The 12,589-nt window shown below is 40.9% G+C and overlaps 1 protein-coding gene across 2 annotated transcripts in view; it reads right to left on the bottom strand.

Moving 5' to 3' along the window:
- Nucleotides 1-12,589, bottom strand: part of Agxt2 (alanine--glyoxylate aminotransferase 2) — a 47,340-nt gene that overhangs the window by 15,215 nt on the left and 19,536 nt on the right. For both annotated transcript variants that reach the window (XM_021183604.2, XM_021183603.2), the window contains exons 5-9: nucleotides 11,777-11,871; nucleotides 9,974-10,067; nucleotides 9,085-9,178; nucleotides 3,056-3,156; nucleotides 2,463-2,555 (exon numbers count right to left, since the gene is read on the bottom strand). In XM_021183604.2, the coding sequence (XP_021039263.1) occupies nucleotides 2,463-2,555; nucleotides 3,056-3,156; nucleotides 9,085-9,178; nucleotides 9,974-10,067; nucleotides 11,777-11,871 (477 nt within the window). The remainder of the gene's footprint in view (nucleotides 1-2,462; nucleotides 2,556-3,055; nucleotides 3,157-9,084; nucleotides 9,179-9,973; nucleotides 10,068-11,776; nucleotides 11,872-12,589) is intronic.

Raw genomic sequence — 12,589 nt, 5'->3', positions numbered from 1 at the left:
ACATTGAAAGTTGATCATAGTTTTTGTCTACACCATCTTTACTTTTACTGACTTGTGTTTCAAATCTACCTCCATCACCCTAAATCCCAATAGGCTTTGTTCAAAGCATTCTAGGCATAAAGCCACCAGATTGTCTCAATAGACTCTTATTATCAATGTTCGACTCTAAAGGCAGGGACCCATTTCATCACAGCCCTACCCCTATCTACTGAGGTAGATTCTTACTATTTGAAGAAGGAAAGAATTCATGACAGAAAGATGTCATGGACATCTCAAGATAAGAGCATTGTTCTCTGTGTCAGCCTGTCTCTCTCTACACATAACCACACGGCAAGGTGTGATGGGGACATGATGCCCAGTCTTAGATGCATGTCAGACCAAGTTTCTTTCAAAGAATTTCTTCTTATTTGTCCTTATTCCAGGTTGCTGTAAACAAGTTCTTGGTTGTCATTAGGTGATTGTGACTGGTATAGGAGAGGGGCTGATTTCAGGAGTTATTCTTAAGTGACAGAGACCAATATAGCAGAAGATCTGAGATGTACAAGTCTGACAGACCTGGGCTGAATGGCCAAGTCTTTACTTCCTAGCAATAGACCAGTGGACAAGCTGATTAACGGACCCAAATGAAACAATGTAGGAATTTCATATAGTTTTTCTTTCATCCTGGGTTCTTTCTCCTCTTCAGCTATCTAAGTGTCATAAAAATGGCACATATAGTGAAACAGAACATTTCCTGGATAATACACAAAATTGTGCAGGAAAAAATACAATCAGTTGCTTGAGAATCACGAGTTTCGTAGGGACAGGTGCCCAGTAGGACATTGAGTCATTCTGTAGTCCATACATCCTAGTGTCAACAGGGATGAGGGACTCACAGGAGGGAGTGTCACAGCTGGGGCTGTGGCAGTGAAGGGCTGGGACAGTGTGTTTCTGCTCTGTCTGTTATAAACCTGTCAGTGGTTAACAGCAGTCTCTCTTAAACTTGTACCCTGTTAAGTTCTTGAAAGCCACGAAATTGGGGGCGGTGAAGGAAAAACAAGAGAAGGTCATGAGAGCACATCTCTTGGAAAATTCTCAAGCTCTGATTTTCTTTGAATTCAGCCTACCTTCCTTCTAATTAGCCTGATTGTGAGAGCTTTGCTGTGTGTGGATTCCAAGGCCAAGGTTTATCTTCTTTCTTGAGTTAGCTAATTTCAAACTGATTGAATGTGCTTTTCCTTTTCCTTTTATTTCGCATAGCAGGTAACCTCCCTTCCATTGGGACCTTGTTGAGTTCACTAGTATGAGGAAAGGAGGAAGAACAGAGCAGGAAGAACTCACTCAAGATGCTACTGTACAGTCCGGACACTGGTATACTCTGAACCCGACAGAGACTGGGACACACAATTGCCAGATTCCTGCCAACAGGGTAGCCCAGCATGAACTGTGAGGGAATTTAAGTGGAGGAAACAGTCAATAAAGGCAGTGAGACAGCAAAAATAAGAGATGCACAGGTTTTTCCATGTGTCCTCGATGGGTTAAACCACCAGTTTGTGTGATCACAATAGGTTGAGGTGAGGTGGGAGATCTTCTGTGGCTTGGGTACCACCCTCTGGTCTTTGGACAACATCCCTAGAGCTATTCTAAGCAGATAAAATATTGCTTTATTTGATATACTGCAACCCAAGGTATAAATATATGAACTGGAGCCCACAGGCTGGTCAGTGTTACTTCTTTCAAAATAGTCCCCCTTGGGCTACTGAGGACTTACTTCATCTGGGCTGCCTCCACTCTAGTACTTTACTAAGATTATACAAGCTAGGTCAGAATGTCTGTAGAAGTAGCAATCCTCTAGTATAGAGGCTGGAGTTTTACTTATTATTTCTTAAAAAGATTTATTTATTTTATGTATGTGAGTACACTGTCACTATCTTCAGACACACCAGCAGAGGGCATCAGATCTCGTTACAGATGTTTGTGAGCCACCATGTGGTTGCTGGGAATTGAACTCAGGCAGGACCTCTGGAAGAGCAGATGGTGATCTTAACCACTGAGCCATCTCACCAGCCCTTTACTTACTTTTTTTTTTTTTTTTTTTTTTAACAATCCATCTGGCATCACTTTGGTAAAAATTGGCCAAATATTAAATTTCTTCTATGGATTGTCAGGGGTCCGGCAACAATTCTCAGAAGAAGGAATAATAATAATAATGACGAGAATAAAAGTATGCTGGGTAGGAGAAGCATCACCTATACTTGCTAGCAACTTTTAAAATAGAAAACAGCTTGGATGCTTAAATCCCCTTTATTTGTTAGCCTAACTAACTTTGTAACAAGGCAGCATTGGCTTCCGTAGCTTATGACCACACTCCAGAGTTCAAGCACTTGCTTTCTGCAGGAAACACCAAGGAGGGCTTGGCGAGTCACTTTTTGTATCTGGCCAACTCCTCCAGCACTAAGTCACTCATGGATGTCAACACTCACTTCATCTGCGATGCACACACCTCCCCGCTCTCGGACCAATGCAAAGGCTTCCTTCAGAAACTCCTTTGGGTACTGGACAACACCATTCACACCCTGAAAAAGAGCAAATCAGGATGACTTCAGAGTTGGCAGGAGGTCTGGCTCAGCACTAACAAGAACAGATTGTTATTTATCATCACCACAAGGTCAATGTTATCAATGGAAAGAACAGCATGAAGACCTGTTTTAACAGGGACTTTTGTACCAGGCCTCCAGTGGGAAAAGATAGGACTACTCCTTCCTGAGGTTAGAAACAAGGAGGCTTGATGAGTTAAAGACAGGATTCCCTGGACAGTGTGCGTTAAACAGTTTAAATTCAAAGGGTTCTTTTCTTGAGGACTTTAGGAATTCAATGGTTTCACTTACCTATTCATCTGTTCAGTGTGGGAATGAAGGGGATACATTTTTGAAAGGTCAATTGAAAACCATGTTTTTAAAGGAAGCAAGAGAATGAATTGAATTTGGAGAGGAACATAGAAATGGGCACTTGATTAGTTTGGAATCAAAACTGTGATCATGGAAAATTTAGAGAGATATTAAGTTTGTGTACCCACTTGAATTGGCTCTGCAAAAAATCCAGCAATTGACGTGGCCACAGAAGTGTTCAGTGTGTCTTTGAATTGTTCGATATACCGTTCTTTAGCTTGGCAGCAATCTGTAGCAAAACATACACACATACACAAGTCACAGCATTTGATGTTAGAATGGCATCTGGAAGAAGGGGGGAAACACAGAGAATTGAGAGCAGTCCATGGTCTGGAGGTCTTCAGACTATGAAGATGTGGGAGCCAGACCTTTATCTCTGAAAGGCAGGACTTTATGCAGGAATGGCTTTGTGAGGACAGCCATAAAATCACAAACAAACTACTTCAATATTTCCATCTGTGGAAGGAACACATTGAAGTATCATTAAGTCTAGTATAGACAGACATTTCATCTAAGGACTATTCTGTTAAATGGATAGATCTGACTCAAGTATTATTGGGTGACTTAAGGTATTCAAATATAACTCTACTGTTTATTGCCACTTAGTCTGATGCAAGCTTTTAAACTGTAAAGTGCTTTTGCATTCAGTAGGTAAATATGCTTATGTAATAATCAGAAGTCAGTTTAAAGAAGAATGTGTTAGAGGCAGGTAAGTTTTCTTCACAGTAGCTCTTGACTCTTGGTTCTGTGTCTCTCTCCCTTTACTGAGGGCACATTCATTTTTGGAATCTATGACTATGCCAAGTGTCTAGTACACTGGAGGTGCTCAGCAAGTTCCTAAAGAATTAGAGGGGAATAAATGGTAGATACTGTGACAGGTCTGTGATATACTGAGCAATTTTATTTGACATTCTTCTCTGGATAGAGAACCAACTGCTGTTCAGGGAATGTCTTTAATAGGCTAACCCTCTCTTTGGCTGGGTTGAACTGATGATAAACTTAGCCCCTGGGTTTGAAATGTCAATGACTATTTATTACTACTAGAGGACGAGCTCATTAAAAAAATATAAAATACTGCTTTGCCATTTTGTAGAGTTTCTTAAGTACTGCATGTATTTTCAAATTTGTATTTACTATTTAATTTTCTTCAAGATCATGAAACATCCACATTCCATTGTCTGACCCTGACCCTACTACTTCATGAACATTTTGTGGTCCTTTTCTAGACCGTTGAGTTTTCTTTCCTTGTGTATTAGTTTTGGCTGTGGATGGCTTATTGTCCTTGGCATTTGTGAGTATTCTGTGAAGCCTAGAATGACGTAGGTTCATCAGAGTACATCTCTATTTGTAGCTTGCACAGGGCATTTTTCCTTCCATTTTCTTTCTTTCTTTCTTTCTTTCTTTCTTTCTTTCTTTCTTTCTTTCTTTCTTTCTTTCTTAATTTTTTTATTAGATATTTTCTTCACTTACATTTTAAATGCTATCCCCTTTCCTAGTTTCCTCTCCGAAAGTCCCCTATACCCTCATCCCTGCCCCCAACCCCCGCCCTGCTCCCCAACCCACCCACTCCTGATTCCTGGCCCTGGCATTCCCCTATACTGGGGTATATAATCTTTGCAAGACCAATGGGCCTCTACTCCCATTGATGGCCGACTACGCCATCTTCTGCTACATATGCAACTAGAGACACAAGCTCTGGGGGATACTGTTTAGTTCATATTGTTGTTCCTCCTATAGGGTTGCAGACCCCTTTAGCTCCTTGGGTACTTTCTCTAGCTCCTTCATTGGGGGACCCTGTGTTCCATCCAATAGATGACTGTGAGCATTCACTTCTGTATTTGGCAGGCACTGGCATAGCCTCCCAAGAGATAGCTATATCAGGCTCCTGTCAGCCAAATCTTGCAGGCATATGCAATAGTGTCTGAGTTTGGTGGTTGTTTATGGGGTAGATCCCCGGGTGAGGCAGTCTCTAGATGGTCCTTCTTTCTGTCTCAGCTCCAAACTTTGTCTTATTTATAATAGCTAGAAGCTGGAAAGAACCCAGATATCCCTCAACAGAGGAATGGATACAGAAAATGTGGTAGATTTACACAATGGAGTACTACTCAGCTATTAAAAATAATGAATTTATGAAATTCTTAGGCAAATGGATGGATCTGGAGGATATCATCCTGATTGAAGTAACCCAATCACAAAAGAACTCACATGATATGTACTCACTGATAAGTGGATATTAGCTCAGAAACTTAGAATACCCAAGATACAATTTGCAAAACACATGAAACTCAAGAAGAAGGAAGACCAAAGTGTGGATACTTCACTCCTTAGAAATGGAGAACAAAACACCCATGGAAGGAGTTACAGAGCACAGGGCATTTTTGCTGCAAATTCAGCAGGTTATCATAGAGTCCAGAATGCAAAGCTTCAACTGTGATTCCTATCGAGTCTCCTCTACTTCCCTTCAGTGGGAGGACCTTGTTCTGCTTCTCACCTCCATAAACTCCCAGTGCCTTTATGTCTCGTCGACACATTGATGGAGTATGACCTCTTGGGACTCCAGGGAGGTGTCCACATTATATCCTACCTTGTGGATGTGCCCTAGAACTCATCATTTCTTTCCTGCCTTCTGCGGCACCTTAAAGCTCAAGCTCTCCATTTGCCAGGTACTCTCAGGGCCAAAGTGACTGTAGTGGCTTATGACCTATGTGTATTTCTAAGAAAGCCTCCCCTAGTATTAAATTTTTTTTAAAAAGGAAGCCATAATGCAAGCATTTAAAACATCTGTAACGATTTTAGGAGGGTAGCAACGGGGATTGGAATCCCTAGATTCAGGGCCTGAAGACCTAAGGTCAAATCTTAGTCTTCCTGCTTCCTGAATGTGGACTTGGCTTGTCTTCTTTAAACCCGAGAGTTTGAGTTGTAGCTAAAGCTTTCAGTCTGTTTTTAAGTTTTGTGACCATGGGTTTAGCAAGCTCTTCTATAACTATGGAAATCATTACAAAGCAAAATCAGCTTGAATTGCTTAAGTTAGTATAAAATCATATCATACAAAGATTTCGCTTGAGTCTATCCTACACACTTCATATTTTTTACACTCATGTATCCATGTGTTTGGTGGGAAGAAGGACCGTCTACTGTGCTTTCGCCATTTCATATGTGTTGCATTGGCCTCCTTTGGAGAGAGATAGGATGCATTGATGTTCCTATGGCAACCTCAGAAGTGTGTGGATGCTCTGTTGGATATCATAGCAGACTATTTACTCTAGGGACTACATTAGTGTTACAGGAAGAGGTAAGCAGAGTGAGAAACCAAAAAAGATGAATATTATTAAGGAAAAAGAACTGTTCCTTTCAAAGAGGAGTGAATGGCATAATCAATACCAGCTTTGAGGAGAGTATAAGGACAGTGGGTGATAAGAAATCAGTCCTATCATGGGGTATGCCTGGAAATCAGGGCTTACAATGCATCTTGTAGAATAAATGATCTGGGAGGTAGATAGAAGAAGATAATGAAATCCACTACATAAAAATACCAAACTGGTTTCTGTTTAAGCTGACATTTGATGATGTGATTCTGAAATGAAAACATCCCTACTATGGTTGGTGCTTGTATGCATCCAGTGAAAAAACTTTAGAATTTGCTGTAACCTTGACCATCTACATTAAAATCACTTGACATGTTGGAATGAATACAAGGCTTGAATACAAAGACACCCGAATAGGTTCTTTTCTGGTACAATGTGAGGCTCCTAAGAGTTAACAACAACACACAACAAAGTAAAATATATGGCCAAAATAAAATAAAAAAGTGGAGTCCGCAGTCCCCTTTATTTATTTATAAATGTGGTGTGACAGCTCTAAATGGGAAGTCTCGATCAAATTCTTCTCTTTATAGTTCAGGGAACCCCCAAGGAAGGGAGGCATAAAGAGTGTAAGCCAGAGGGGATGGAGGACACCAGGAGAACATGGCCTTTTAAATCAACATGAGCACAGCTCATATGAACTCACGGAGACTGAAGCAGCCAGCACAGGGCCTGCAAGGGGCTGTATCAGGTCTCTGTATGTAGATTATATAGCTTTCAGTTTAATCTTTTTATGGGACTCCTGAGTGTGGGAATGCGTGGGTCTGTGACTATTGTGCCTTCTTTTGGTCTCTTTTCCTTGTGTTGGTTTCCTTTGTCCAAATTTCATATAATGGTTTTTAATTTTATCTTCTATTTTGTTTTGTTTTGTTTTTTGTTTTTCGAGATAGGGTTTCTCTGTGTAGCTCTGGCTGTCCTGGAACTCACTTTGTAGACCAGGCTGGTCTCGAACTCAGAAATCCACCTGCCTCTGCCTCCCGAGTGCTGGGATTAAAGGCGTGCGCCACCACACCCGGCTTGTTATGTTTTTTATTATCTCTTAGAAGCCTGTTCTTTGCTAATGAGAGACAGAAGGGAAGTGGATTGGATGGGAGGGGAGGTGGGGAAGAACTGGGAAGAGTAGAGGTAGGGGAAAAGTATAATGAGGATATAAAAGAATTTATTTTCAATGCAAGGGGATAATAAATAATAATGTCATATGCTTCTTACATCTATAAGGTAAGAGTTAAAAAAAACCAGGAGCCTGTAAATACACGAAGAAGAAAATATATCTTATACTATCTTGTATCCTCTAGATCACAGAGAGATTATCATGGTGTTCTTATGTTCTCGAGATGGTCTAAGGGAAGACCTCCAAGAAGGAGAATACAGAAAAGATGGGCAGAAGGTGGGATGCATAGTAAAAAAGGAAGGGAGTGACCAGCTCTGAAGTTCTCCAGTCTCCCAGACTTTGGCGGTGGCCTGAGAACTGTGAGATTCACCTGGCTGACTTTAGTTCTTGGTGTCACACATCTGTGATATACAAACATATCCCAAGAATTTGAAGCTGTTACTAAACAATTTCCTCTCCAATGGTTTGCACATGTCTGATCTCACAACGTGGCATGATGGGAGTGAAGCACAGGCTTGCTCTCCCTTCCTGCTGTTATGATTGTAATATGAATATTGTTTTTACAAATGAGAAAAACTAAAGCCCAAGATGGAGTAGAGTCTTGATCTCTTAATTCTACTCATGGCCTCAAACATGGAGAAGAAGAAGAAAAGGAATTATTTTCATCTTGGATTCACCTTACTGGCTCACTAGTGTGAATGAGGGTAGCAATGGGGATTGGAATCCCTAGATTCAGGTCCTGAAGACCTGAGGTCACATCCTAGTCGTCCTGCTTCCTGAATGTGGACTCAGCTCGTCTTCTTTGAACCCGAGAGTTTGAGTTGTAGCTAAAGCTTTCGGTCTGTTTTTAAGTTTTGTGACCATGACATTTTGTCTTGTTCCAAAGCTCAATCTTCCATTCTCCATTTCGTTATTATCTTGTATGAATTTTAAAGTGACTGTGATTTTTTTTTTCTGTTCAAAGCTGAGTTTTTAAGGTTTCTATCCTTCATTTCTCCTCTCAACCTAGTGACTCATCCTATTCTATTAAATATCTTTTGGCTGAAGCACTTGTTCTCTCCTCTAGAACTACTGAGGAGCAGCTGTTCAAAAGGTTCTGTACTCTGATGACAAATCTGAGCAGGAAAGAGCCGACGGTATTTCCATCTCCCTCTGCTTCCATGTATAAATGCAAATTAAAAAAATGACTGATAAATACAACTTTTCTGGGAGAGAGTGTCTAAAACTTGTGCTAGAGACGCTAGTGGCAGTGGCATCCATGAAACAGCCCCATGTCTGACAGGTGTTGTTTGTCGGGCATTTGGGGGTCCCTAGAGAATTTCTTGGCTGGTGTTTTGAGAGTTTTAGAGATATCCTTTTCCATCGTCCCCCCTCCCATTGGGAATTGGAGAACGATCACATCATTTCATAAACCTACTTACTTGTCAGGTGACACACTGCCTATAAGCATACATCTGAGAGAATCAGAAGCCTTGTCCATAGGGCCAGATGGCGGCTGAGTCAGTATAAAACAAGAGTGGGTATGGAAAATGCCAAGTCAAGGAGAGGTGACTTAGTACTTACTACTTTTGTTTCTTTTGACCTTTCCCTCTCTCAATTTCCCCAATGTGATAGTTTTACCCATCTTCAAATTCCTCACTCCACCCAGCCTTCAACTCTCCCCTTCCTCCCTGCCCATTTGGACCTGGAGCACAGCTGCAGTCCCTCACTGTTTGCACTGGAGAATCCCGACAATGGATTCCTCCCCAAGGGCCACGGAAAACATCTGGGCACATTGTCTGCAAATGACAAAAAGAAGGATTGTGGCAAAACAGTAATATTGAGAAAGCCAATTTGGGGACACATGTGGTGACAATTCAGGCAAGTGACCTTCTTCATTGATTTGAAACTTCTTTGCTCCTTCTTAATGATAAAAATGTAGTCTTCTTTTTTTGAGACAGGGTTTCTCTGTATAGCCCTGGCTGTCCTGGAACTCACTTTGTAGACCAGACTGGCCTCAAACTCAGAAATCTGCCTGCCTCTGCCTCCCGAGTGCTGGGATTAAAGGTATGCGCCACCACGCCCGGCCAAATGTAGTCTTCTTTAAAGAGATGTTTTATTTTTCATTTTTATTTTTTATAAATTACTTCTGTGACCACTCTCTAAAGAAAACTAATTTTGATGTTCACCCAGAAGCAACTTTCTCAAGGGCTTCGTGGATGAGGGCTTCAGAAAGAATAAAGATTGTTACATATCTGGATCTGAGGTTAAAAAGATGGACATGGCATGGGAGAACAGAAAGCAGTGACAGACTTAATTGATAGAAACTTTGTGTATTCAAGTTTCTAACAGCCTCTCGTCTCCCAGATTGTATGTACAAGCAAACTAAAATCTAACACTATCATTAACTATTACGCAGACTCCGAGGATGCTTCTAAGAAACATGTCTTCAATTGGTCTTGAAGAAGTCCGATCAAGGCCTTGGTTAATGGCAGGCTTTATATTAGTTTCTAATCCAATATCAGAAAAATTCAATCAATTTTCTACAATTCTCGCAGTTCTGACTGAAGGAAGGTGAGGGTCTCAGAACTCACTGATTGGCAGCCTATCCCACCAGGGATTTCCATCTTGTAGACCCCGACATTCGTCAGGCCAAGTGTATAGGGACTGCATCCGTGATAGGCTCCTCTGAAAAGAGAAAAAGAAAAGAAAACGAGAGGATAAAGCTCACAGCTTCAAAAGAAACAATGAATGGCATAGGATGAACTAGAACAACACAAACATTTAAACCTGATACTTTTGAAAAATCCCTCTAAGCCTATGGCATATGAGTGTACTCTGATATTTTCTGCTGGTCTCATAGACCTGAAATTGTGAATATAATTTTGGAGATCAGTTGGACAACTTCTGTTACTTTTGAATCTGTCCTTCTAAAGTAATGAGACTGATTTTTTTAAAGCAGCATCCCAGAGAGTTCATGGTCAACAAGTGCCAATCTTCAAAGTGGTCACCTTAGGAAGACAAATATTTGTTCCTGTTCTGAAAGTTCTGCTCAATGTCACTGGGAAGTGCTGTCCTCTTTGTGTGACTCATGTGACCTAATTTAGTATTTTCTAACCCAAGACAGTCATTCTTAGTATAAATCATCATAATCAATTCATAAAACTTCCAAATTAATATCATCCTTTAATGAGATCCAAATTTTAATTGAAAGAGATCATGAAAAAGGAGGCAGAATGTTCTGCGAATTCTGGTCAGCAATACTATGACTGCTTCAAATAGATCAATATGTCTGGAGGTGTGTGCTCTGGGAGGTTAGTTTGGTAAAATAAGCCACAATGCTTTGTTGCCATATTTATTTGATAGCAAATGTTTCTTTAGGCTTGTGAGAAAATACACATGTGCTTTATCTGAAATCTGTCATGTTGTGCAATGACATAAATCTTTGAAAGAAGACAGAAATCATCCTGAGATGGATTTAACACAGGATTAACTTCTTCCTCCTCCTCTTCCTCGTCTCCTTTTTGTTTTTGGAATGCACTCTGTAGACCAGGCTGGCCTTGAACTCACAGAGACTGGTCTGTCTCTGCTTCAACTTCTTCTCTCCATAATTTTGTCGTTTACTCTGTTATTCATGTCTTTTACATAAATCTTATAAAACTCTGTAAATGTGCTAGAACAGCAAAGTAGGATCACACTTTTCTGTTATTTTAAGTGCTAACATATTCATCAAGAGTGTGTAAGGCCAGCTGGACATAGTGGCATCTGCCTTTATTCCCAGCCGAGGCCAGTGGATCTCTGTGAGTTCAAGGCCAGCCTGGTCTACTAGGAGACTTCCAGGACAGCCAGGATGATTACACAGAGAAACCTTGTCTCAAAACACCCAAAAACTAACCACTCAATCACAACCCCAATACTCCCCACCCAAACTCCCCCAACCTACAAAAACCAAACCAAACCAAACCAAAACAAAAGGACACTCTTCCCCATTCCCCCTTCCTCTTCTTTTCTGAGAGGGTGGGGCCTCCCTGAGTTTTTCTCCACCCTGGTACATCATGTTTCTGCCAGATTAGGGACATCCTTTCCTCAGCGTTAAGGATGTAAATAAATGAATAAATTAAGTAATAAATTAATGTAAATTAAAAATGTATATCTAGAATGTGTCCTGTAAAATACAGATCTGTATTTCATAAGAAGGCCCAATAAATATTGCAAAATTCCCAAAACAAAACAAGAGTTTCTAAAGCTAGTTTGGATGGAACTATCTCATCAAATTCACCAGATTGATCCCGCTCACAACTGGGCATTGGAAGGATGCTGGGAAATCGCTCCTTTTCTGTGCTACATTTTAGGGATAAGTCACTGTCGCTGAGCTGAATGTTATAAAGTCTGGTTACCTGAAAGATATGATGTCTGTGTGATTCGAGTATGCTCGGGCCATCACCATGGCCAGGTCGTTGGCTTCTGATCCACTGTTCACCAAGAAAATGACCTCACGGGGAAAGGAAGACACATGACAAAGTACTTTCAGTTCCCTGTTGCTCAATTCATGCAACATTGCTAAAGACCAGGTATTTTAGCTTCTGTTAAAGAGAGTCCCTTCAGGTCAGCTTTGGTTTCCAATCACTCCCCCTTTTAACTACTACATAAATGCTACAGCCCTCCCTTGAACAGCTGTTAAGTGCTACAAAAATGGATGAGAGGTTGACTCATTTGTGAAATTCTGTGCTTTTATTAGCTTTAACTGGAAAGCTGCAAAAAGGGAAGACAGGATGACTTTCCTAGAGACTCACAGTGGTTAGCAGCAGAGAACATGCATGAATGAGGTCTTTTGGTTCCTGAATCTAACCCAGCTCACTCATTTATGAAGCATGGAAGGAAGCAGGGCCCCAGCCTAGACACCCAAAGGAGTTATCCCAGTATGAGGTTGCTGTTTGACTATACGAACAAAATGCAGCTCGATCTGAACAAAACAGTGGGAAGAACTGAAGAGGCCCAGCTCCTCCAGACAGGTACAAGGAGACACACATTTGTGGCTTTTCCAATGACCCCACTTCTACACTCCATGAAATCTGGATCTGAACACAGGTGGTGGCCATTCCAAATTTCTTTTTCTCTTTTGGATAACATAGTAAATGGAGTATAGAGAAGTAAAAATTAAAGCATGTACTAAACAACAATCTAGGTCTCTCTCTCTCTCTCTCTCTCTC

Source organism: Mus caroli, chromosome 15 (genome assembly GCF_900094665.2).
Source record: "Mus caroli chromosome 15, CAROLI_EIJ_v1.1, whole genome shotgun sequence".
In the NCBI taxonomy this organism is placed as follows: Eukaryota; Metazoa; Chordata; class Mammalia; order Rodentia; family Muridae; genus Mus; species Mus caroli.
Note: the sequence above shows the minus strand (reverse complement) of the source record. Positions and strands in the feature narration are given on the sequence as shown.